The sequence below is a fragment of the Danio rerio genome, chromosome 3, assembly GCF_049306965.1.
Source record: "Danio rerio strain Tuebingen ecotype United States chromosome 3, GRCz12tu, whole genome shotgun sequence".
Lineage (NCBI taxonomy): Eukaryota > Metazoa > Chordata > Actinopteri > Cypriniformes > Danionidae > Danio > Danio rerio.
The window spans coordinates 57,702,051-57,728,632 of NC_133178.1; the positions used below are offsets into that span (position 1 = coordinate 57,702,051).

The 26,582-nt window shown below is 37.1% G+C and overlaps 1 protein-coding gene across 6 annotated transcripts in view; it reads right to left on the minus strand.

Moving 5' to 3' along the window:
* Positions 1 to 860: 860 nt before the first annotated feature.
* kank2 (KN motif and ankyrin repeat domains 2) overlaps positions 861 to 26,582 on the minus strand; it is a 59,379-nt gene continuing 33,657 nt past the window's right edge. For 3 of the 6 annotated variants that reach the window (XM_005164339.6, XM_073943370.1, XM_073943373.1), the window contains exons 3-13: positions 25,333 to 25,395; positions 23,824 to 25,197; positions 22,710 to 22,922; positions 22,514 to 22,619; positions 20,877 to 21,584; positions 20,691 to 20,778; positions 15,157 to 15,376; positions 13,074 to 13,216; positions 10,491 to 10,691; positions 8,736 to 8,834; positions 6,787 to 8,642 (exon numbers count right to left, since the gene is read on the minus strand). In XM_005164339.6, coding sequence (XP_005164396.1) covers positions 8,583 to 8,642; positions 8,736 to 8,834; positions 10,491 to 10,691; positions 13,074 to 13,216; positions 15,157 to 15,376; positions 20,691 to 20,778; positions 20,877 to 21,584; positions 22,514 to 22,619; positions 22,710 to 22,922; positions 23,824 to 25,197; positions 25,333 to 25,378 — 3,258 coding nt within the window. In that variant the 5' untranslated portion in view covers positions 25,379 to 25,395 and the 3' untranslated portion in view covers positions 6,787 to 8,582. 6 annotated transcript variants of the gene reach the window in all.

The window sequence follows — 26,582 nt, forward strand, 5'->3', positions numbered from 1 at the left end:
AGAACTCAAAACGAGTAAGATATGAATGAATGAATTATTAAAATATAAAGCAAAAACTGGGAGCAATACCAAACATTTCCAGTAGCTATATAGTTGTTTGGACTTAATTTGTTGAACTTATAGCAATTTGATAACAGAACTTAAAATGTTTAAGTTACTAATACCGTATAATTTTGACAACACAAATTATCAACACAAATATATGTGTATATGACTCTATATAGTCATAGTCATATAGTTTTCAGTACTCAAACTATATTGTTTTAAAACTTAAATGGTTTGCTGAAGTCGGTTTCCTCAAACAGTCATATATATATATATATATATATATATATATATATATATATATATATATATATATATATATATATATATATATATATATATATATATATATATATATATATATGATCAAAATAAATATGTTAAAAGAAAAAAAATTGTTACTGATAAATGGGTAAAAGTTCTGGGGCTTCACTGTGATACTTAAATTCGATATTTAATGTCATCAAATGGTTTGTGATCTAAATGTGCCTGACAAGATCTTTGGGTAGCCCTATAAACTATCTTTAGATTGATATTCTGTTCTGTAAGCCTAAATTGTTGAACTCTTTTTTTGTTTTGTTTTGTTTTACTGAACTCTTTTAAATGCACGGGGAAAATAATGCTGTATTTGTTGCTCGAAAGCATCTTCTGGTCTTTGATCCACGTTTGAGCTGCTCATCTCCCTAGATGAACTGCAACCGCTTCTCTTTTCTTGTGTTATTGCGCCATCTGCCGTTCAAAACGGAGAAAGTCTCGTTCATTTTGTCCTGCTGGAACACACTCATCTCACAGATAAACCACTCCACTCCAAGCCAAACAATTCATACTATCTAATTTTATTTTCCAAAAAAACGAGGGAAACAAACAAACCAATTTAAATGTGAGTACTTTACATAAAGGTACATGGCTGGCAAAAAGTGCCAAAAGATATACAAAGCTGTGAACAGATCTTACAAATTTAAAGATATATTCAAAGTGTTAAATAAAACAAATACAAAAGAGTATAAAAGTAATCAGGCACTAAACTAGTTATAGGAAAGCATGTGTACAAAGTGGGTAAACGAAAAAAAACCCATCAATCTATGTTTCAAATTAAACAAAGCTCTTCCTGGTTGAAAAGGTTAAAATCCAACGACTTGTGTGGTTTCAAAAAAACTAAAAATGAAACAATGTTATAGTCTTCTTTGCTCTAAAACTTTGGAGATTATATATATATTATTTAAATTTGTTTGGAAAACATCTTACATTCGTCACAGACAAAACCAAGCCATTTTCGCCCACATATAAACTATAAAGCCTCGCCGACTGGGTAAAAATACACCATTTCACTGTTAAATCTGTACTCAACCAACAGGTTCCAGTACCATTATTAGCATTTATCACTCAGAAACATCAGGTCTCATCCATCAAGAAAACCACGTACCTTCAGATTTCCTTCACTAGCTGTTTAACAATATGCAGGAGATTCAAAACAATCAGTGAATTAGCTCTCGTTATTTCACCTGTAATGTCTTTGGAGAGCCCTTGTTTAATAAACCTACATAGGTTATTATTAATATTTATTTATTTTTTGATAACACTTTACAATTACAATACATGAATATTGATGTATTAATATGTAAACTAAACATTACTTATTTATGAATTAATGATGAGTTATGCATGCGCTAATCATGAACTAATTTTAACATGAGTCACAAGCGTTCTTGTGTGAATAACAGCTACCTTAATTACTTGTTAGTACAAACCCAATTCCAAAAGAGTTGGGACACTGTATAAGTTTTGAATAAAAAAAGGAATGCAATAATTTACAAATCTCATAAACTTAAATTTTATTTACAGTAGAATATTGATATCATATCAAAATGCTGAAAATTAAAAAATTTCAGGCCAAATATTGGCTCATTTTGGATTTCAAGACAGATACACATTCCAAAAAAGTTGGGGAAGAAGCAATAGCAGCCTTGAAAAGTCAAATGTACAAATTAGGAAAAGCTGGAGGACCAATTTTCTACTTATTGGATTAATTAGCAACATGATTGGGTATAAAAAGAGTCTCTCAGAGTGGCAGTGTCTCTTATTAGACGTCAAGATGGGCAGAAGATTACAAATTTCCTCAATATTGCACCAACAAATAGTGGAGCAATATCAGAAAGGAGTTTCTCAGTGAAAAACTCCAAAGATTTTAAAGTTATCACCATCTGCAGTGCATAATATCATCCAAAGATTCAGAGAATCTGGAATAATCTCTGTGAGTGAGGGTCAGGGCTATAAAACCACACTGGATGCCAGTGATCTTCAGGTTCTTAGATGGCACTGCATCACATACAGGAATGCTATTGTATACAGGAAATCACAATATGGGCTCAGGACTACTTTCAGAAAACATTGACGGTGAACATAATCCACTTCCTCCAGCTCCTCTGGGGATGCCCGAGCCACCTCAGCTGACTTCTCTCAATGTGGAGGAGCAGCGGCTCTACTCCAAGCTCCTCTCAGGTGACAGAGCTCCTCACCCTAAAAGGGTGCGTACTGCCACTCTGCGAAGGAAACTCATTTCGGTATCCGAGATATTGTCCTTTTTGTCATGACCCAAAGCACATTACCAAGGTAAAAATAGTAACAAAGACCAGTAAATCGAGAGCGTTGCCTTTCGGCTCAGCTCCTTTTTTACCACAATGGACCGGTACATAGACCGCATTACTGCTGCTGCTGCACCAATCCGCCTGTCAATCTCACATACCATCCTTCCCTCACTCGTGAACAAAACCCCAAGATACTTGAACTCCTCTATCTGAGGTAAGGACTTTACTTCAACCTGGAGATGGCAAACCACCTTCTCCTGTTGAAGCACCATGGCCTCGGACTTATGTCAAAAAAGAAGCCATATTTAGAGGATCCAAAAGTGCAGCAGTTTTCTCTTGGCCAAGGCTCATTTAAAATGGACTGTGGCAAAGTGGAAAACTGTTCTGTGGTCAGACTAATCAAAATTTGTTTTTTTATTTTTTGAAAAACTGGGACGCCATGTCATGCAGACTAATGAGGACAGGATTAACCCAGGTTGCTATCAGCGCTCAAATCAGAAGCTTGCATCTCTGATGGTGTGAGGTTGCATGAGTGCATGTGGCATGGGCAGCTAATGCATCTGGAAAGGCATCATCAATGCTGAAATGTATATCCAAAGTTTTAGAACAACATATGCTCCCATCCTGACATTGTGTCTTTCAGGGAAGACCTTGCATTTTCCAACATGACAATGCTAGACCACATACTGCATCAATTACAACATCATGGATGCGTAGAAGAAGGATCCAGGTACTGTAATGGCCAGCGTGCAATCCAGATCTTTCACTCAACATTTGGCGCATTATAAAGAGGAAGATGTGACAAAGAAGACCTAAGACAGATGAACAGTTAGAAGTCTGTATTAGACAAGAATGGGAGAACATTCCTATTCCTAAACTTTAACAACTTGTCTCCTCAGTCGCCAGACTTTGCAGACTGTTGTAAGAAAAGAGGGTATGCCTCACAGGGGTAAACATAGTCTTGTCTTAACTTTTTTGAAATGTGTTGATGCCATCAAATATAAAATTAACTTGTTTTTTTTTTTTCCTTAAAATGAGACATTTTCTGTCGGACCAATAGCCCAGTGGTTAGCGTGCTGACATATGGTGCAGTAGCATGTCAGGGCGTCCTGTGTTCGAATCCCGGCTTGAGGACATTTCTCTACCCCCCTCTCTCTCTCCAACTTCGCTTCCTGTCTAAATACTGTCCTATCTAATAAAGGCAAAAAAGGTCAAAAATAAATCTTAAAAAAAAGAGACATTTTGCAATCTGGGCTGCATCCAACGCTTTTTAATGGGCTCACCTAACCCCACCCCTAACCCTATCCATCACAGTGACTAGTTCCTTATGAGTGCATTGTGTCTGACATTGCATCACTGAGTGATGCAGTCTCAGCTTGCATCATAAAGGCTGCATCCAGATACTATTGCAATCTGTACAGTGTCCTAACTTTTTTGAAATCAGATGTGTACATGTTGTTGATTAATGTATTAATTAACATTTAATTTTAAGCTAAATGTAACCAACATGAACTCATGTGCTGTTAATGTATAATTATGTCATGACTTTACTTGGAGGGGTACATCATAACTAATCCTGAACGCCTGTGTTTATACTGTTGATGTTGATTGAACACTTTTCGATTATTATTCAGTGTAAACGCACTAGATGGACGTGCATAAAGAGTTCATGACTAGTTAAGAATGGATTAATGATGATGTGCCCCTCCATGTAAAGTCATGATATATTTACATAGATTGACTTTCAGTTCATGATGGTTAAATCAAGCATAAACTAATGTGGTAATTAATGCATTAGTTAACAAACAATCAATTACTAAAAATTATGGGAAGCTGTTATTCACACATGAACTCTTGTGACTCATGTTGTAAAATTAGTTGATGATTAGCGCACGCATTAACTCATTATTAGTTTATAATAAAGTGATGTTTAGTTTATATATTAATACATCCTTATTCATCTACTGATATTGTAAAGTGTTACCTTTTTAACAAAATGAGAAGATTATGCAGTCCTTCATGAATTAGAGTAAACGGAGTAGGCTACAATCTGAAGAGAGCGCAATACTGCACCGGCCGGATGATTCAAACACTGAATAAAAACACTAATCTAAACAGGGATGACCATTTCATTCAGTAAAAAAGATACAATGTTACCTGTAAAAGATGGCTTTACAAATTTCCAAGGGCAGAAACTAGATTGGGTTTGACAAATATAGGCTATCATTAAAAATCACTGTCTAATATCAAAGGTTAATCTGAAAACCGCTGGTGTGGAAACTTAGAATGCGTTTGTCTTGCTTTACTGAAGATAGTAAAAACCGTGAAAGGACACTTGATCAAGACACACTTACATTAGTTGTTCTTAAAAATGTTAATCATGTGCGGCATGAGTGTGACTGCATGATTTGTAAATATTGCTGATAGTTAAAAGTAAATACACATGTATACATTTAACATAGTATGGAAGCCTGTTTTAGTCTAGGGATAAAAAAAAAGGCAATTGTGACTTTAATTTGTTTATATCTCAATATCCTCATTGCAAGATGTAAATACAATGTTCTGATAAAAGTTTGGATTTGTGAGATATAAATGAAAAATTCTGCCATTTGTTTTGTTTCTCAAAGATTATACAGTATATTGCAATTTCTCACAATTCTTCAAAAAAAAAAAAAAAAAAAAAACCTGCAGCTAATTCTGACTTGAAATAGTGAGTGATAAACATCCATTTAATTATTTCATTTAAATTTAAAATCTCACAGTCCTGAGTGCACTGTAAAAAGCAATTGCTTAAAGAAGTGAGTAAACCCTTTGCCTTAAAAGTGGCAAGTTGATTTTACTTACAAAATGTACATTTTTGTTGCAACTTAGAACTATTAAGTTACTAGCAAGCTACCCAGGGGTCCACCTCTCTCTTTGGACTTGCAGCCTGGGCCCCACAGGGCCCCCCTGCCCTCCACCTAAGGTGTCCCTGACCCCAGCAAGCTACCCAGGGGCCCACCTCTCTCCTTGGACTTGTAGTATGGGCCCCAGAGGGCCCCCTTGCCCTCCACCTAGGGGTCTTTGACCCCAGCAAGCTACCCAGGGGCCCACCTCCTTCTCTGTACTTACAGTCTGGGCCCCAGAGAGCCCCCTCTTTTTTTCAGCATATCTGTTTTCAAATGAATACTGCAATTATTACAATATTACATATTTGGTGCTTCATTATGTTATATTCGTTATTCTATAAAATCTACAATTATAGCCTGTGTTGTATTTATAAGACATGGTGGAGTCTGGATTTTAGCCATTTGGCTAGATACAGAAAAGCCGAATATATATATATATATATATATATATATATATATATATATATATATATATATATATATATATATAATGTGTATTGGAAAAAGTGATTAGTTCACTTCTATATAAAAAAGTGAATACAATTTTGCATAATAATAAAATTAAGTCAACTCGACAGTTCCGAGTTACAATGGGTTTACTTACACTATTTTTGTAAAGTCAACTTGTTTCTTTAAAGGCAATTGGTTTACTCGCTTTAAGTAAGTAATCACTTTTACAGTGTACTTAATCATTTACTTACTCATTTTTTTAAAGTCAACTATCACTTTTTACAGTGTGACTTGCATTTCTGAAATGAATTACTTAAAACTGAAAGATAGAAACCATTCAAAACTGAGAAAAATATAGAAAAATTGATAACTGATTTGATAAGTAAACTCTGAATGATTAGATATAAACACAACTCTAAGAGTAAACTGAAGAGATTTAAATGTACACTAATTTATTAGATTTTTTAAGGTAAGTGGTTTTCACCAATCCAATATTTGCACAACATCCATAGTGAACTGGCTGGCATTACTGTTACTGTTTCTTGTCTTGTCCTGTCTTATTTGCACTAAATATTGCACAAACCACACTTTGCGCTCTTATTCTAATTTTTGTTTTAGTTCATCTTGTTTTATTTCATTCATCTTGATGTTTATAGTAGTGTGTAGACCTGTGTTATGTTGTCAATTTATGTTGTTTGATGTAGCAATTTCGTTTCACTGTGTTCTGCACTGTATATTGTTGAAATGACAATAAAAGCCAAGTTGACTTGACTTGAAACCACTTCTATGGGCTCAATTTAAACAAACAAATTCATTCATTTTTTTCAGCTTAGTCCCTTTATTCATCAGGGGTCACCACAGCAGAATGAACCGCCAACTTATCCAGCATATGTTTTACACAGCTGATGCCCTTCCAGCTGCAACCCAGTATTGGGAAACACTCATACACTCTCAAATTCACACCAATAGCGCATGTGTTTGGACTGTAGGGGAAACTGCAGCACAGAAATAACTGACCCTGCCGGGACTTGAACCAGCAACCGTCTTGCTGTGAGGGGACATTGCTAACCACTGAGCCACCGTGTCGCCTATTAAACAAACAAATTAAATTAAGTAAATTTGTTTAAAATCAGCCCATATAAATTTTGCAACCACTTACCTTAAATTAATCTAGTAAACCATAGAATCAATTTGTTTAGTGTAGAATTTTATCGTATTTGGATTTTTTAACCAAAATTCTAAGTTTACATCCAATAATTCAGACTTTTTTTCAGAGATGTACGTTTACACATTTTAGAGAACTCAGAATAGGTCCATATTAATATGAATTTCTGAGAAAAAAAGGGAGTTGTGAGATGCGAGCTTAAATGTGCACTATTCCTGTTTCTCTTTACATTCTTAACTGAAAACAGGCTTCCTTAGTATATTAGAGAACACATTTCATGTCAGCAAGTAGAGCACTAAATGAATGATATTGCTGTTACACGCTCATTGTTATTCATAATCAAATCTCATAGACCTATGTTTGGTGCTACAATGGAAAAAGCTACAAAAGGAACAGAAAAACCAACCCAGGTTTATTCTGATTACGCACCCCTATATATATTTCTGGAGAGAGCAAAAATACGTCCCAGGTGCTACGTTTTATTGCATGTTTTGTTTTCGCGACTCCCCGAAAGGCCGCTTATATGCTTTTTCAGACCTCAGATTTCTTTTGCAAGTGCCATTCGCACCTGCTGTTCTCACGTAAATCCAGCAGAGGCCGCTTTCCAGACTGACTGACTGATAAACCAACCCACCCCCTTCCTTAAACCCAACCAATTGTGTTTTTAAAAAAGCAATTCAGAAAAAGAAAATACCCCTGATTTTTACCACGTTTTCAGATTTTACCACATTCTGACCCAATTATTTGCTTAATTATTTTTTTTTTAACGTTTCTGTTTTTGTCTTACATGCTTTCTGGAACTATTCTTCGCCAGACTCAAATCCAGTTGCTGCGGTTAACTCTGCTATGCATCTTAAGTCCACCAATGTACTTCGAGCTACCAGACAAACTGGTAACAGCAGGAAAGCCGTCCATACATAGGAAAGCAATGGTAAGCGCAAAAAGGAATGGCGTCATACCTCATTTGTGATCTCCAGAAATTTATACAGGGCTACGCTTTCAGAATGAACTTATGTTGAGAAAAACAGTTGTGCGATGATGTCAAGTGCTAAAGAGTTTTAAAAGAGTGCACAATTTTTATACCTCTAAAAGTTGTACATGATGAATTGTGTACACACACACTCTCAATCTCTCTTGTTTTTATATCCCGATGGGGACTATCAGCGGAGACTTAAACAATCTGCAGTTTTTTACATTTTCAAAATACCTCATTTTGTATGATTTATAAGCACATTTACCAGTAAGGACTTCATCCCCAACATGTTATAAAAACAAGTGCGCACACACACACACACACACACACACACACACACACACACACACACACACACACACACACACACACACACACACACACACACACACACACACACACACACACAGACAGACAGTGGAATGGACGAGGAAGGTTTGCTGGAAGAAAGGACAGCTCAGATTTATGACATCTGTTTACTTCAGTTCAGAGGACGAAGGAGGAGAAGAGCCCAGAATTGGAGACTTTGGTGATACCTGTTGAAGAAGAAAAAAATTGGGGCAGATCATGTTATTCTATCATTTGTACCCTTAGCTATTGGGTGAAAATAACAGTCGAAAAACACTTACAGGAGAAGGCGGCTTGGCAAAATTGAGGTGTGCATATAGAAGCACAGCAATGTCATTCTGACTGGCCTCCAACGCGATGGAGAGAGCAGTGCTGCCATCCTGCAACACAAAAACACACACGGTCATATACTAAAACATACCGCCAGGTACAGTGCATCCGGAAAGTGTTGTTAGCGCTTGCCTTTTTCCACTTTTTATCTTACAGTCTTATTCTTAAATGGATTAAATTAATTTATTTCCTCAAAATTTAATACACAACACCCCATAATGACAATGTGAAAAAAGAGTTTTTGAAATTGTTGCAAATTTATTATTGATAAAAAACCTGAAAAATCACATGTACATCAGTATTCCCAGCTCAATACTTTGTTGATGCACCTTTGGCAGCAATTACAGCCTTAAGTCTTTTTTAAATATGATGCCACAAGCTTGGCACACCTGTCTTTTGGAATTTTTGCCCATTCCTCTTTGCAGTACCTTCCAAACTATCAGGTTGGATGGGAATCCTTAGTTTACAGCCATTTTCAGATCTCTCCAGAGATGTTCAACAGGATTTACGTTTAAGCTCTGGCTGGACCGCTCAAGGACATTCACAAAGTTGTTGTGAAGCCACTTGAATGCTTATGACTGGTTTTGTGGTCTCTTGTTTAAAAAACAAGCCTACGTTTATACTGTCAAAAACACTTGATTTAAACTGCACGTTAGTGCATGATTCTGAATGTTGTTGATTTAACAGACAGAAGCTTTCAAAAGTTGATATTAGTTTACCAAACCTGCTTTATTGTTTATTTGTTTTTAAGACATACTAATCATCAATTGTATACCACACTTAAAGGGCCATGAAACCCCCTTGTTTCAGCAGGTGGTTTTCACACCTCTACTTTAAAAAAAAAAAGTCAGGAAAGTGGGCGTGTCCAGCTCTGTTTAGAGGGGGGTGTCGGAGGAGCAAAAAAGGGAGGGTCTGTAAAGAATTTGCATAACAATGGGAGTGTCGGTTTGGGCATGCGCTGATTTTCAGAGTCAAAACACACACACACACACACACACACACACACACACCACACACACACACACACACACACACACACACACACACACCACACACACCACACACACACACACACACACACACACACACACACACACACACACACACACACACACACACACACACACACACACACACACACACACACAGGGGAAAAAGACAGTGATTGTGTTTACATGGACATCAGTAATCAAATTATTTTACAGATTATTAAATGGTGGACTTGGACTTGGGCTCTTTCATTCAGGAATTTCATTCATGCCCCTTGTGACAAAGAAGATATTTGATTCGAGGAACTGCTCTAAGCATGTATTTTTCATGAAATGTTTGTTAACGCATGGCGAATGAGACAAAAAAACCCTCTGCATTTCCCGGAAACTTAGATGTACTCGGCAGGTAGCGTCAGAAAGCCATGTGTGCTATTCCTGTCACAAAATGCGGTGAAAATCCTACACGACGGTAAGTTTGATTGTGGTGGTTACATGTTTACACTCGGTGTAATAGTCAGTTCGATATGAACTAACAAAAACATGTGTCCCAATAGTGTTTTTAGCACTGTGGGACACATATACGACTGTCAACTCTCAAAAAATGTGTTTTGGTGTTTCGTGACCCTTTAAGATGCAAAGTAAAAAAATAAAATGTATAGCTAAATATAAGAGTGAATGTAAATAATACAACTGCTGCCCTGATGTGTTGATACTGACATTATCAGTGAGCGTGGCGTCACAGCCGGGCACAGACAGCAGCTGGCGCACGATGTCCACATGTCCATGTTCACAGGCGCACATGAGCGCTGTGGAGCCGTCGTCATCCCGCAGGTTCACCTGAGCTCCACATGCCAGCAGAGCCTTCACCATATCCCCTCGACCATGACTGACTGCCAGCATCAGTGCCGTCTGCCCTGCCTGAACAAACCCACACACACACACATACACACACACACACACACACACACACTTGAGTTTTCATGCTTTATGGGACATAACGATTTTTATATTGTAAAGACCGAATTTTTTTATCCGCTTATCCCGACTATACCAACCCTCACAGAAAACATCCTGTCACTGGTAACACTTTACAATAAGGTTGCATTAGTTAATATTAGTTAATGCATTTACTAACATGAACAAACAATGAACAATACATTTACTACTGTATTTATTTATGCTTAGTTATTAGTAATAAAGTTATGTTAAACTTGTTTACTAATGTTAACAAGTGTGACTTTGGATTGTAATAACGCATTAGTAAATGTTGAACTATGATTAATAAATGCTCTACAAGTATTGCTCTTTATTAGTTCAAGTTAATAAACACATTAGCTAACAATAACTAATGAAACCTTATTGTACAGTGTGACCCTGTCGTTTATGTTTTCGAAATATTTCATTCTGATTCATGAGCAGTTTCCTCTTCAAGGACAGAAAATGGGTCTTTCTGCATTTTTACAAGTTTCAAACAACTTTGCTTGTTTAATTTCTATATCAGATTTATAAATGTGGACTTCCCCAAATATAGGTTTTTTGAGATTTTGTCAGGTTTTGCTTTCATTTGGCTACAGATTAGATCCCTAATCACCTACTTATACTGTGCCATATGCCCTGTCAAAGATAAAAGTATGAAGCCTTTTTTAAATTGTGTGTAATAGAAAAGAAGGCAATATTCTAAGAAGGGTAGAGATAAGGATGCTCTGTTTTGTCACATCCTCATTTAAAAGAATATCTACTGTATTCACAGGTCTTTCTAGCAGAGGAATTGTGCATTCAAAACCACCCGAGGACTCTCAGTTAATGACTTTTTTCTTTTTTACACCTAATTATTTACCAACGTTGAACATAAAACAATTATTTTGTCCCAAAAAAATCTCAAAATTGTGTTGTTTCAACTCATTTTAAATAGTTAATGAGTTAAGTAGTGCAAACAGGCAGCAAAACCATTTTGTCAGTGTAACGTCTTTTTCTTTCTCAGAAGTTGCATCTGAATTGGTATTTTAACACATTTACAGAGCATTTATTGGAGTTAATAAAATAAAGTTTTGAAATCATAAAAAAAATGTAAATGAGGAAAAAATTGTAATTTCTGCACTCTAAAAAGGACGTTTGGTGTTCATTCAAGCTACTTATTTAAATTGAGCAGAAACAACACAAAGTTTTTTGTGAGGACATCATTATTTCATGCTCAATCCGCTTAATTTTGTAAAAACTAATAAGTTAATTTAATTTCTTCATGTTCTCTCAACACAAATCGATTGTGTGGAACCCAACATTTTAGTGTAGGCTGAATTATCTTATGATGTCCTTTCATTTTTATTCACATTAAATTATTATGAATATATGAAATATATAATAATCCTCTTTATAATAAGCTGAAACTGCCACTAGGTAGCGATAAATGTGTAAAGAGTCAGGCGTTCATTTAGAACGGAGACATACTGTAATTATGTTTATCAAATGGTATTAATAAATTCTGTTGGCACTTAAAATTAAATATGCGCTTAAATAAATATATGCTAAAATATGAAATTATGAAATATGAAATCTACAAAAATATGCATTATTGTGTCTAAAATGGCCCAGAAATCAGAATGTTATTTTATTGTTTAACCGGAAATAATTGAAGAAACTGGTAACTTTGAAAAAGGGTTTCTGCAGGTTTCACCAAGTTAAATTTAAGATTTTTAAAGACCTTTTTAAGACCATTATGAAGGAAATTTTAGACTAATACAGGGTTAATTAAATGCTAAGGATTTTTTTTTTTCAAATATCCCAAAGACTTTCACTTGCCCAATCAAAAATGATTAGAATTTAACACATTTAATAATACAATAATAATAAAAATTTTACATAAAAAATTTAGGTCAGGTCAATATACTCAGCAGCAAATAAATGGAGAACTTTTAAACAAATGTTACTGTAAGGAAAGTAATTTAAAAAAGTAAAATGCTATTTTTAAATAAAACACTTATTGATATTAGAATTGTTGATGATTGCATGAGCATACATTCTTGTATGATTGGATATTAATGGCCAGATTGGGTAACTATACATGATCAAAGGAAAGTTAAGACCTGTTAAAAAAGATTTAAAACCTACATCACAATATGTCGGTAGATTTAAGACTTCTCAAGGCCTAAAATTTTACTTTTGAAATGTAATACATTTTAAGACTTTTAAGACCCTGCGGACACCCTGAACACTCCTTTATTAATACTACTTGAATAGATTTTTTAAGTGTTTCATTAGGAAGGGCAATTCAGTATGTTAATTGAGTGCCAGAAGGGGGCGCACCTGGCTGGCTTTGGCATTGACGTCGCCGGTGCGGAGCAGCTGTAGGACGGTCTGAAGGTCACTGTCCGAGCTGAAGGCAGCCAGAGCCGTCAACATGATGGCTGTGTAACCAGCCTTGTTCTGCTTGTCAGCATTACAGAGACCTGCAAAACAAGGACAGCTGATAAATGCGAGCTGCAGAAAGAGGTCTGTCACAGGCTAAAAATATAACTGGCCACAATACAGTACAGTACAGTTCAAAAACAAGGGGGCAGTTTTCTGTCTGACATTTCTTCAGAAAGTATGCATTAAACTGACCAAAAATTACATAGATATAAAATGTATTTTAAAATACATCTGGGAACTCGGGTTTTAAATTTTAGGGTTTAACCCTTTTCAAGTTCTATTTTTTTTAACATATTTTAAGTGCTTTGTTTATTAAAATGTAATTTATTAAATTTATTAAATTTTTAAATCATTAAATTTTAATTTTATTAAAACTATTTAATATATTTATCTTTTTTTTTTTTTTTTTTTTTTTTTTTACTTATTTTTACATGTTTTGGGAAAAATACATACATATACATATTTTTTCTGACAAAAATATTCATCCACTAAGATTGCATGTATCACTGTTTAATGTACAAGTCTATTAAAAACATGAATAGTTCAGGTACATTTTTTTTTTAAGTATGCATTATTCCCTTCGCAAGTGAGGAAAATTGTAATACAAAAATGGTAACTTCCAGATAAATGAGCTTAAAACAAAGAACAACCTACATATAATGCTTTATTATTTCTTTTTGCATTTTATTCAGCATAGATGCATTAAATTAACAGTAATTGTGGTTAAAGAAGGTAAAGTGGTACAAATTTTTACAAATAAATACCCTTTGAACATTAAACATTCTTATAAAAAATAAATTGCGGTTTTGGATATAGTTTGAATACTGATACAATTTATGTAGGACTAATTAATAAGCAGCCAATAAGGGGCCAAGCAGTGCAGAGCCAGAATAAGCAAAGCAGTCCAGAGTCAGAATGAGAAAAGCAACAAGGTTAGTAAGCAGCAACAGACCAAGTGAAACAATCAGATTTTGAATATATTTGAAGCATTTTTTACTTAAAATGTCAGAAAAGCATGAAAACAGTTAATGTATGAATGATTTATTGGGGGCAGCGCAGTGGGTAGCACGATCGCTTCACAGCAAAAAGGTCACTGGTTGGAGCCCTGGCTGGGTCAGTTGATATTTCTGTGTGGAGTTTGAATGTTCTGCTCCCTTCCAAAATGATCTGAAGTGCCCCCGCTGTGGCGATCCCTGATTAATAAAGGGACTAAGCCGAAAAGAAAATGGATGAATGAATGAATGAACGAATGGATGATATATTGGTTTATAACCTTTGACTAATAGGTGGCAGAGTTACAAATTTGATGTGTTGTAGTCAGTGTTAGGTGACAATGAAGAACCTAATGTTTGGTGTCAGTATATTTAAGCATTGCAAAGAGACGGCCTCAAATACAGTTTGAAGTTATACACATTTGTTGGTGCCGTAAACAAAAACGGTTTTGCCTGTTGTCACGAATTTGAACATTTGGTCATCATGGTCTGACGATGATCTTAGTGAAATTTAGTGAAATTTCGGCAAACAGTCTAGGAGGAGTTTGCAAAGAAGTAATTTTTTTATATATTTTACATTTTGATCTTACTTTTTTAGTCCGTCTAATCAATAAAATGCAGTCTTAGTCAGCATAAGACACTTCAAATTATATTGAAAATATATTATGAAAAAATATATTTAAAAAAAATTAAAAACATTTAAAAAATATATACTACAAAAATCTTACAGACCCCAAACTTTGACCAACAATATAAACACACAAACTTTAAAAGGAAAATCATTAAAAGTCACTGCCCCAATCAATAAATACAAAATATCAGTGATTAAATATTATTGTCACTTTTAATATACCAATTCTTAATATACCAATCCTATTTCTGTTCTTTCTGCAACATAAACAGGAACAGGCAGAACATTGTGTCAGAAAATGTGCTCTGGATGTGCGGCTGGTTTGATATCAGCAGTGCGGAGAACAATCTCTCACCGGTGTCCAGCAGCAGCTTCACTACAGGGAAGTTGGAGTGAGAGACGGTGTAGTGCAGAGCCGTGTTTCCATTGCCGTCGGCCATGTTGATGACGAACTCCAGGAGCTGAGGGGAAATAGAAGCGAACGCGTCCATGTGGGCCTTCACCACTGCGGTGTCAGCAGCTTTATGACAGGAGACCCGGAGCCACTCCTGCAGGACGCTGGTGTAGGCCGTCCTCTGAAAACACACAAGGCGCAAACAGCCTTTTAAAACAGACAGTATAAAAGGTCACATTTTAATTTGATAGTCTGTTTGTTGAATTTAAGTTACATTGCATCTACATGCAAATAGACTGTTAGGTTGGGGTTAGGGTTAGTGTAAGTTGACATGCACTTGCAAAGTTTCATATAATCAGATGAATGTCTGTTGAAGGAAACAGATGTTAAACAGACAGTCTACTAATACTCAAATGGACCATCACAATAAAGTGTTACAGCTTACAAATATTTAATTCAGTTTAAAATTGTAAGTTAGATGGACATATTTGAGCTCAGTGTAGAGTTAACTCATAATAACCTATTTAACTGTGTGTTTACAACGGTTTATTCAATGAAAGTAATGAAGGCAGTTAAGGAGACTTTACATTCAGATTTCTTCAAATAAGTGTTTACTTTAATTTAAGAAACTCCGGGTATTAAGACTTTTATGGGCTAATAAAACACAATACTGAAACAATATAGTAGAAAGCCCATGAAAGATTTACATAATTTAAAAAGGTATACCCAATATATATAAAAAAATACCCAGCAAACTATTTTGTGTTTAATAGATGTCTAAAAGACATCTAAACTAGACAGCTTGGCTAAAACAAGGCTAAACTTGGCCTGTCATTGAAAATAATAGACATTTAAGAATAGTCCAAAACTACTGACTAGTCACCAAATAGACAAATTAGACAGACTTTATATGTTTAGTCATTCATTTCTGTTTATTTGGTGACCAGTCTAGTTTTGGCCCATTCTTAGGCGTCTATTAGAGTTTCACTGACAGCCCAAATTTAGCCTTGTTTTAGCCAAGATGAAGTCTATTAGACATCTATTAGACATCTATGAAAAACAAGAAATGCTTGCTGGGTACAATCCTCGTTTATTTTGGACTTTAAGGCTGTTATTGTTTTAGGTGCGCAGTGCATGAAGTCAGACGGTTGAACTCTGTGAGTTACTGGCACTGCTTGTTGCTATTTTTACCACAATGCAACTCTGAAAAAAAAAAAAAAACTGACATGATTCCACATTGTGTGGTTCTTGGTTGTAATTTTGAGTTGAAGGGCAGAAAGAGAAGTAAATTAAGTCTTTTCTACCACCGGTTTTTCGTTAGTGACTGACATACTTTATAATTTCTGCTCACACATTGCAAAGATATCATTATGATGTCATAGTAGAAAATAAATGATGCACACCACTGATCCATGAAATTCTTTATCCACAAACAAACATTTCCACTCCCTCATTTGCTTATTTCTTAATTAAAATAAATTTTTATATTTTTTTTACATCAGTATAAATTATTACTTTAACATATGTACACTTTTGTCCTTTTAAACAAAAAGTTGTAACATCATGTTAATATTACATGTATAAGAAAACAAAAATAAAATACAGGAAAAAAGTGGGAGAGAAGATGAAAAAAAAAAAAAAAAAAAAAATAAAAAATATGGAAGTTATGGTGTTTCTGCGAGGTTTTAATCGCTGCTCTCTTGTCATCTGCGAAGTGGCTAACCTCAAATCTTTAAGATCTTCTGTACTAATATGTATAATTACATATTTTCACTGCCTGCTACACTAAAGCCCCAATTATACTGTAAACTGAATAAAAGAACAAAAGAAATGATGTAACTTTAAACAACATCCGGACAAAACTTTTTTTTTTTCAGTTGGTTTCAACAGTTCCGGACAAGAAGCTCCACCATATCACGACACATCTTTACACATTGTTTTCTATGAATGTGCACACAGGTGGTGCCATTCGGTGTCTGTCCATACCAAATAGAAAACAATTAAAGATTTGTTGTGCTGATGTGCAAGCTGGAAAAGGCTGGTTGACAGCTGTTTACGCAATGGTTCTTTTCTCACAGCCACCATCATTGTTGTGTAATGCTGAGTTCAGACTGCATGATTTTCAAAGTAGTCGTGTCACGGATGTTTTCACACTGCATGACTATCTGGGCTAGTGCTTTTTTGCTGCTTTGTTTACACTGCAAGATAAATCGGTCACAGGGGATTTCACACTTTACAATAGGAAGAATCACCGACAACTTTGTCCAAACTACGTCTCACAACCAAACACATGTAGTATATCTTTTGTTATTAACTACATAATGGGAAAGAAGCCTTTAATGGGGTAGAAAATGTACTTATTTGCTCACCTGTTTATCAATTTCTACTTAACTTTTTTCTTTTTCGATCCAGTTGAAATATTTCTCACATGACACATCAAACAGCCAAATTTCTGTTTTTCCTCCATTTAAATAAACTGTCCAAGTAAACTGAAAATGAGCGCTTCTAACTTCTCCCCCAAGCTCCCGCTGGCCTGCAGGTACCCACGTTAGTGAATGCTGCTCTATCATTGGCTGTAGGCAATTGCTGATGCTATTTTCAGTCAAAACTCATTTCACACAGCATGATTTGAATCGCCGACAGCTTCAGATATTTATCATGCCAGATATCTCACAGGCATCAGCGACTCATTGGCTATTCTTTCAAATCACATCTTTGATAGTTCATACTGTGCGATTGTCACTTGTGTGCAAGAGCACTGATTTGTCGGTGATTTTTAAAAACCTATCGCAGAGTCAAAATCGGGGCTAAAATCATGCAGTCTGAACTCGATATTAGGGGGTACACATGAGCAGCGTGGCACATTTACAACCCCACCCCATATTAATAGAGGAGACTGTGCTGTGCAGTTTATGCCGAGTTTAGACTGCATGATTTTCAAACTAGTCGTGTCACGGATGTTTCACACTGCATGACTACCTGGGCCAGCCATCCGTCGGTGCTCTGTTTACACTGCAAGATGTATTGGCGACAGGGTGATTCACACGGCATGACTTTAAAATAGGAAGAATCGCTGACAACTTTGTCCAAACTACATTTCACAACCAAACACACGTGAGAAAACATGGAAACAATGAGAGGTCACGTAATATATATCTTGTTATTAATTACATAATGAGAAAGATGCCTTTAGTGGGCTAGAAAATGTACTTATTTTGCTCTGGCTTTGAAGGGAGCAATTTCTCTTAAACTTTTTTTTATTCTTCGACCCAATTGTGCGTATTGCTGACACGCCAAACAGACACAAGGGCTCCTGGCAAATGTCCAGTTGTTTTTCCTCAATTTCTTGGGTCCAAATAAACTGAAAAGGAGCGCTTTTAACTTCTCTCCCAGCCTCCCGCTGTCTTGCAGGTACCCACAGTAGTGAATGCTGCTCTCTTATTGGCTGTAGGTGATCAACAATGTTTTTTAGTCAAAACTCAATTCACACGTCATAATTTAAATCACGGACAGCTCCAGATATTGAGCATGCCAAATATCTCACGGACATCAGCGATTCTCTTAGATCGCGTCTTTGATACTTCATAATGTGTGATTGCTATTCGCGTGAACGAGCATTTGCCTGTGATTTCAGGCATTTGTCTGTGATTTCTTAAAACCTGTCGCTGAGTCAAAATCGGGGCTAAAATCATGCAGTCTGAACTCGGCATTAGACATACAACTTTTGCACAGTCAGTCTTCTTAGTTAGTCATTACTGGAATACACTTGCTGTTGAATTAAGGGGTATAACCAGTGTTAGGTTGTAGCTTCACTACAAGTTGTGATGCTACTAGCATAACTACATTTCTCAGTAGCGTGGCGTAAGTGTCGCAACTTCCTAAATCAAATAGCTTTTCAGTAGCGAAGCAATTTTCAGGGAGCTGTGACGCCGGTATCTAACCATTGAGAATGACGATTTCTTCTTCCTGTTTTATAGGCTGGCTGGCTGGTTTTAGCTGATTGACCAGCCTGGTTTTAGAGGGGTTTTGGCCATTTCCAGGCTGGTTTCCAGCCATTTCCAGCCTGGTCTTAGCTGGTAAGGCTGGAAAATGACCAGCTAAATCCAGCTAAAACCAGCTTGACCAGCCTGGTTTAAGCTGGACATAGCTGGTTTTGGCTGGGCTCCCAGTCTGGCTAGGCTGGTCAAGCTGGTTTTAGCTGGTCATCTCCCAGCCTGACCAGCTAAGACCAGGCTGGAAAGGCTGGAAACCAGCCTGAAAACATAAACATTTTTAATGCTAGGTTGCCTTTTTTAAAATCTGGCAGGGGGCAAAAGATAAAAACTAGCCCTTGTGGCTAACTCTGACTTATTTACAGTTTTACTTTTGATTAATAACCATTGTCCCTCTTTAAAAAAACAAAAAACCAGTCAGTCAGCCTTTCAATATCTTTTTTACCAAAACAACAAAAAATGAACAAAAATAACTTCACAGCAAAATCCTCTGAGTAATATTTACTCAGTTTAGACAGTACTCGGTCCCTCTCTAAATTGAGCTAAAGTTACTCAAGTAAATGAGACAATGAAAGAATTAATTAGGGGATGATTGAGCACTGATGATGAACACCTGCTGTTAATAAGCAGAACCACAGAAGAGAAACACCAAACTACAACTGACTACAGTCACAGCCTTTAATGAAATTAGCTGAAATGTAATACATTGAATCTCTCAAAATCTCAGCAGATTCAAAAGAAAGTAGGGAGGATGAAGAGGAGAAGGAGAAGTATGTTGGAAGACATTGCAATATCTAGATTAAGACTAGGGTACACTAGATTAAATAAAACATTACATATCATTGGAAAGCATCCTACTGGGTTATGTGAGTATTGTCTAGTAGAAGAATCAGAAGATCACATAATAAGTCATTGTCAGAAAAATAATAATGAAAGGGAAGTATTCAAGAAAATAAAGCAGGGTACAACAGAAACAAATCAAATACTTAGCCAAACAGAGTACTATAGTTATTTAATTTCATTTTTGAGGCAAACTGGGCTGATATATAAAATATAATATATACTATGAGTCTCATAATCATTCTGGTTCACACTCCAGTATAGTAGGTGGCGGTAATGCACCTTAAAGTTGGATGCCACCCGCCATAAAAAAACACGAAGAAGAAGAAGAAGAAGAAGAAGAAGAAGAAAATCTCAGCAGAGGACCCTTAAGCAACTTCACAAACAGCAGCTTTACTTATTACAAACCTGTTTGCCCTTATTCAAAGAGGAAACAAATACTCTCTGAAGTGAGTAAATTCTTCACAGAGGATTTTGCTGTGTTTGATGTATACCGAGGCCTTAAATGAGAGTGTTTCAAAAATGGAAAAGATTTGAGGAAATCTATTCAAATAAGTGTAATAACAGTGAGGCTTAACAGTTTTCCTAGGCCTACTGGATCGTATTTGTATGCACCTGTTTAAGACCAAAAATAAATAAGCATAAGAACACTGATAAACATACCGCATCTTGATGGCTGAATGCATTTGGTTCGCTGAGCGCCTTCTGCAAGATGTGGAGCGCCGACATAAGACCGCCACTTAATTCCAGGCTGTAAAGAGATTGAAAACACACTCAGCATTTGTGTCTACCCTATGTAACTACAGCGACTCTCACAATAGCTTGTGTCATTTCTTTGAGTCAGCTCACCTGTCTGTTTGTTTATTAGTGGGTGGTGTTGCTGTATCTGCTGCTGGTTTAGTTGTGGAGGATATGGCTATGTCCTGTTTCGCTGAGCCATCAGTAGAGTGTGTCGCTCCTTTCTGGGCTGTGAGGTCAGCAGTTTTTGATTGGCTAGCTTCTTGCTGAGGTTTGGCACTGGTGAATTGTGTTTGAGTGGTCGTTTGCTGAGCGGCGAAGTCCGACACATCTGTTTGAGCGAGATCTGGCTGGACGTTTGAATCAGTGGCTTTGGACTGCTGCGTCGCAGATGACAACTGGACAGAGTTTTGTTCAAGAGAAGTGGCAGTGCTTGGAGGGTTACACCCTTGAAAAACACATTGAACATCTCCCTCTGGAGGAGGTGTGGTGGTCACTGATGATTGGCTGACACAGTGCTGTACATCAGCCTCTGCTGCTGGTGATTGGGTGACATGTTGTTGGGTAGTTGCATCTGTGGTGTGTGATTGGCTGGTGGTTTGAGCTGCTGGAGTGTGATTGGTTGGTATCTGGGCAGTGCTGTGCTGAGCTGTTTGGGTAGCTGGTGTCTCAGAGGCGAGCTGTGGGATACAGGAGGACACCAGAGACTGTGGTGTCGCTGATTCCGGTAGTTTTTCCGTAGCCTCATGGTATTCGCTTGCATCGCTTTCATCTTCTGAACTTTCAGAGCTGCTCTCTTCGGAGGATGTTGACTCGTACCTGAGGGCAAATTAGTGTTGTTATTTACCAGATTGCTGCTAATTTTTCTCACAAAATCCTTATAAAATAGTTCCCAAATGGATCATCTAAACTAAATGTGTAGTTCCTGAAGGAAGCAAAAGTGCTGCGATATAACAGCTGCAGCAAAATAATACTGTTTGATTTTGTGTAGATGGAGCTTATCATGCATTTTCTTTTTAGGTTTAATTGGCAAATTTCTTGAAGTGCACAGTAAAAAATCACTAACCTAACACCAAAGTAAGTTTACAACAAAGTAGGGATGTAATGGATCATGGTTGATCCGTGATTTACACAGATCACAATCCACTGTTCGGAACACATGTGATCCGCGGATTGATACATTTTTAACTGGTATAAATCCTAAATTTGTGGGGGAAATCATTGAGAGATCACCTCTTGCATCATTTAAATCACATGTATGAAACCATTTAGGCTTTCCTGTGAAATATAATGATGAATGAAGAAGTTGTGATGGGTTATTTGGGATTTGGTGGGTTTATTAGGTTATTAAAGGTGTTTTCTGTCACTACTTGTTTACCCTGCATTAATGTTTAAGCTGCACTATTAATCATTAAAGATCAGGATCTAAACACCCACACAACATGAATTATAAATTATGGTGATTTGCATATCCTTATTAATCCTTCGAATAGCTGCATTCAAATTTGGAAATGCAAAAATCAAGAAAGAGATTCAGTCTTAAGTCATTTGAGTTAGTTATGAAGTTACAAACAATCAAATAACACAGAAGTACTGGGATAATATTTTATAGTTTAGATGAAACCACTGATGTTTTATCAGCAAGAAGGTCACTGAAATAGTGAAGGTTACTGAAATAGTTGCCGGTTCATTCCGCTGTGGCGGCTAAGTAGGAGGAAAATGAAAGAATTAATGAATTCTGCATATACCCTCCATTGACTCCTAAGAACTGCAGGTTCTTTTTGGTGTATGGAGAGCCAGGTTCCCCATCAGCCTTCCTCTTCATGATTGACCTCAGGTTAGACTGAGGGGATGCTGAACAAGACAAATACAGAAACACATGGTGAGAATCACTTGCCAAAATATCGAAATGTCTGGTTCTCTGATAGGTTAGTCATATCACACCTGGATTGGCTGGATCAACTTGAATGGCTTCTTCTGCTGGTTGCTGGTTAATCTCTCCTTCTTTTAGCCGTTGGCAGACCGCAGTCACTTGGTTGCACTTTGTCTCCATAGGAGTTGCCTGGTTGGTCACTGGCACTGATTTGGAGACCTCACTTCTCAAGACCTCCCGCACCTGCTTAGAGCTTATTGCAATGGGAAACTCATGTGGCGAATCTGAGAGCAAAACAGAAACAGTCTAAATTAGCACTGAAAATAGTCAGTTCTCTCACCCTCATGTTAGTATGACCTCTTTCTGTGATACCAAAAGGTACCAAAAAAGCAGAATACCACTGTAAACAATTTGAAAATGGTCTCCACGAATGACACAAAAAAACCCAAATAAAAGTAGTAAGGCAACATTAGATTTTCATCATGTATACAGACACTGCAACATACAATGCATATATTTAAAGTAAGAATTATTAGCCCCACAAATATATTTTCACAGTTTGTTTAATAATTTTTTTTAGAAAGTCTTATTTGTTTTATTTAGGCTAGAATAAAAGCAGTTTTAAAAAAATGATTAAACACCAATTTAAGGTCAATATTATTAACACCTTTGAGCTATATTTTATTTTTGATACAGAACAAACCATCATTATACAATGACTTGCCTAATTACCCTAAACTGCCAAGTTAACCTTATTAACCTAGTTAAGCCTTTAAATGTCACTTTAAGCTGAATAGAAGTGTCTTAAAAATATCTAGTACAATATTATTCACTGTCAAAGATAAAATAAATCGGTAATTAGAAATGAGTTATTAAAACTATTATGTTTAAAAATGTGTTGACAAAATCCAACTACAACTTCAATGAAGTTGGTTTGTCTAACTTCATTACTTTGGTCAATATTTGGCCAAACAAAAAAGTGTTACTTTAGCCCTGCTCTCCCCTAGTATTGACCACTTTCATGAGGGTGACGAAATGAAAGATTTCCTTTTTTTTTTTTTTTTTGAGAACTATATATTATATATTATATATATTATATATATTATATATATTGAAGATCTGCCCACATACAGAAAACCACATAAAGGCTTTAACTGATCTAGAGACTATGCATTTCATACACACCCCCTGCTGCTGGGGACTCTCCATATCTTCTGTGAGACGCCTCCAGTTGAGCAGGATGAGTGCAGCCCTGGGCTCTTAGCAGTGTCCCCACACCCACCACTGTGGGCTGCTCCAGCGTGTACACTTGGATGCCCACAGTCCTCTGCTGATGAGGTTGCTTAGTAAAACTGACAACAGTATGCAAGCCCGCTCCAGCCTGGCCCTGCTGATCCTGCCAGCCGAGACTGGTGGCTCTCACAGCATGGTCTACCTGAGGGCAAACTGTCTGCCTCTCTTTCTGTGCCGCTTCCACTTGCTGCTGAGCACTCTGTAGCTCTTGCATGGTTTTCCTCAGCTGAACTTCTAAAAGACCCACTTTAGTCTTGAGGGCTTCGGTTTCAGGCAGCAGACCCAAGTCCTGCTCTCGCACCCCTACCCCCACTTGACGATAACCCCTTTCTTCTGCTTCAGGCCCCACACCTACAGTTCGCACCTCCCGCTTTGCACCCGGACGAGCCCCCGCAACAATTACAGTCTCCTCTATTTCACATCCTGAGTCCTGGAGGGAGCCGGGAGTGGTGGGTGAAAGACTCCCTGTGGCTTTGTTTGCAGCTCCTGCCCCGTTTCCTGCCTCCTCCTCAGGTATGTCGATGTACAGTTCGCCTCGTGGACGGCTTCGATTGAACCCCAGCGTGTGTCCCAGGAACTTCTGACTCTTAAGTTGCACACTGAGCTGCCTCTTCTCCTCTTGAAGTACAGAGATCTTGACCTGCAGCACTGGGATGGTTTTCACTTGTTCTTCCAGCTCCCGGATCTTCCGGAGGGCAACGGCCATCTGCTCCCGCACGTGCTGCAGGTGAGCTGGCGTCGGGGAGACAGGTGTGGACAAGCCGGAGCTCATTGGTGTATAGGAGCCCCCTCCTTGGGCACGATTAAAGCTGTGCGCACTGGACAGAGATGTATTAGAGCCAGCCATACTGCTGTGCATGCTGCCCAAATTTGAGAAACGGCGACCATCTTTCTCTTCCTCCAGCTTCCGGCGAGCATCCATTAGGGTTTTCTCTACACGTGCTGTACTGAAGTTGGGTCTCTGCGAGGTGTGGAAGCCTGGTGCACAGTAAGAATATGATGAGTGCCGGCTGTCCATGCTGGCATTGGAGCACAGGGACTCTGTGGAGGTCCACCAGGAGCCTGTGTAGCCGTAGCCACGTGGAAGCGAGCCATAACGTGGGCGGCGCTGCACTGGCACCTTCTTAATAGTGTTTCCTTTCTCAATATCATTGACATACTTGAGAAAGTCAAGGTCCAGACGGTATCCGTAAGGAGTTTCTACTGAATATGGAGCCTCTTGGTCCTTTGCATGCAAGGAGGGGGGCACCGGGGGGTTAATCTTCCCTGAGGACAGAGGAAACAACTTTAAACTGCAGGAAATCTCAGTCTAATCTTGGAATCAGACAAGAATAGACTTCAGGCTGTGACCAGATCAAGGCTTTACTTTAATAGCTTGTGTGGATGAACTCTGGATCTTACCAGGAAAACTGGAGTCCATATGAAGCACCTGAGCCATGATTGTCATTCACCAGCCAGTCTCTCCTGAAAAAAAAAGAAGGATTGCAAGTCACAAATACTGTTACATTTTCCTGTTTAACTCATGAACTCTTTAAGGCCAGATACCAAATCTAATTGGCAACTCTCAGACAAAAAAACTGAAAATCCAGCAAAGTTCCGCTGGAACAACAACAATAAAGTTGTTGTTAATACAGACTTTTATCTAGACTTAAAGGATTAGTTCACCCAAACAATGAACATTATGTGATTTATTCCTCATGTTGTTCCAAACCCTTGAGACCTTCATTCATCTTCAGAACACATATTAAGATATTTTAAGTGAAAAGTAAAAGTTCTCTCATCCTCAATAGACAGCAATAGTCACGACTAGTTCAAAGTCCAGAAAAATACCAAAAATCATGCTCAAAACTGACCATATGCCTTCAGTCAATAAATCAGAAAAGTACAGTTTTATTCCTTAAATGTGCACATTAGTACCTCAAAGTACAGTTTTATACCTTAAATGTGCACATTAATTCCCTTAAAGTACAGTTTTATACCTTAAATGTGCACATTAGTACCTTAAAGTACAGTTTTATACCTTGAATGTGCACATTGGTACCTTAAAAGTACAATTTTATACCCTGAATGTGCAAATTGGTACCTTAAAAGTACAATATTATACCTTAAATGTGGACATTAGTATCTTAAAGTACAGTTTTATACCTTAATTGTGCACATTGGTACCTTAAAGTACAATTTTATACCTTAAATCTGCACATTGGTACCTTAAAAGTACAATTTTATACCCTGAATGTGCAAATTGGTACCTTAAAAGTACAGTTTATTACCTTGAATGTGCACATTGGTACCTTAAAGTACAATTTTACAACTTAAATGTGCATATTGGTACCTTAAAAGCACAGTTTTATACCTTAAATGTGCACATTGGTACCTTAAAATACAATTTTACAACTTGAAATGTGCACATTGGTACCTTAAAAATACAGTTTTATACCTTAAATGTGCACAGCGGTACCTTATAAGTAAAAGTTTTTACCCTAAATGTGCACATTGGTACCTTAGAGTACAGTTGTATACCGTAAATGTGCACATTGATACCTTACAGTACAGTTTTATACCTTAAATGTGCACATTGGTTCCTTAAAAGTACAATTTTATACATTAAATGTGCACATTGGTACCCTAATAGTACAATTTTATACCTTAAA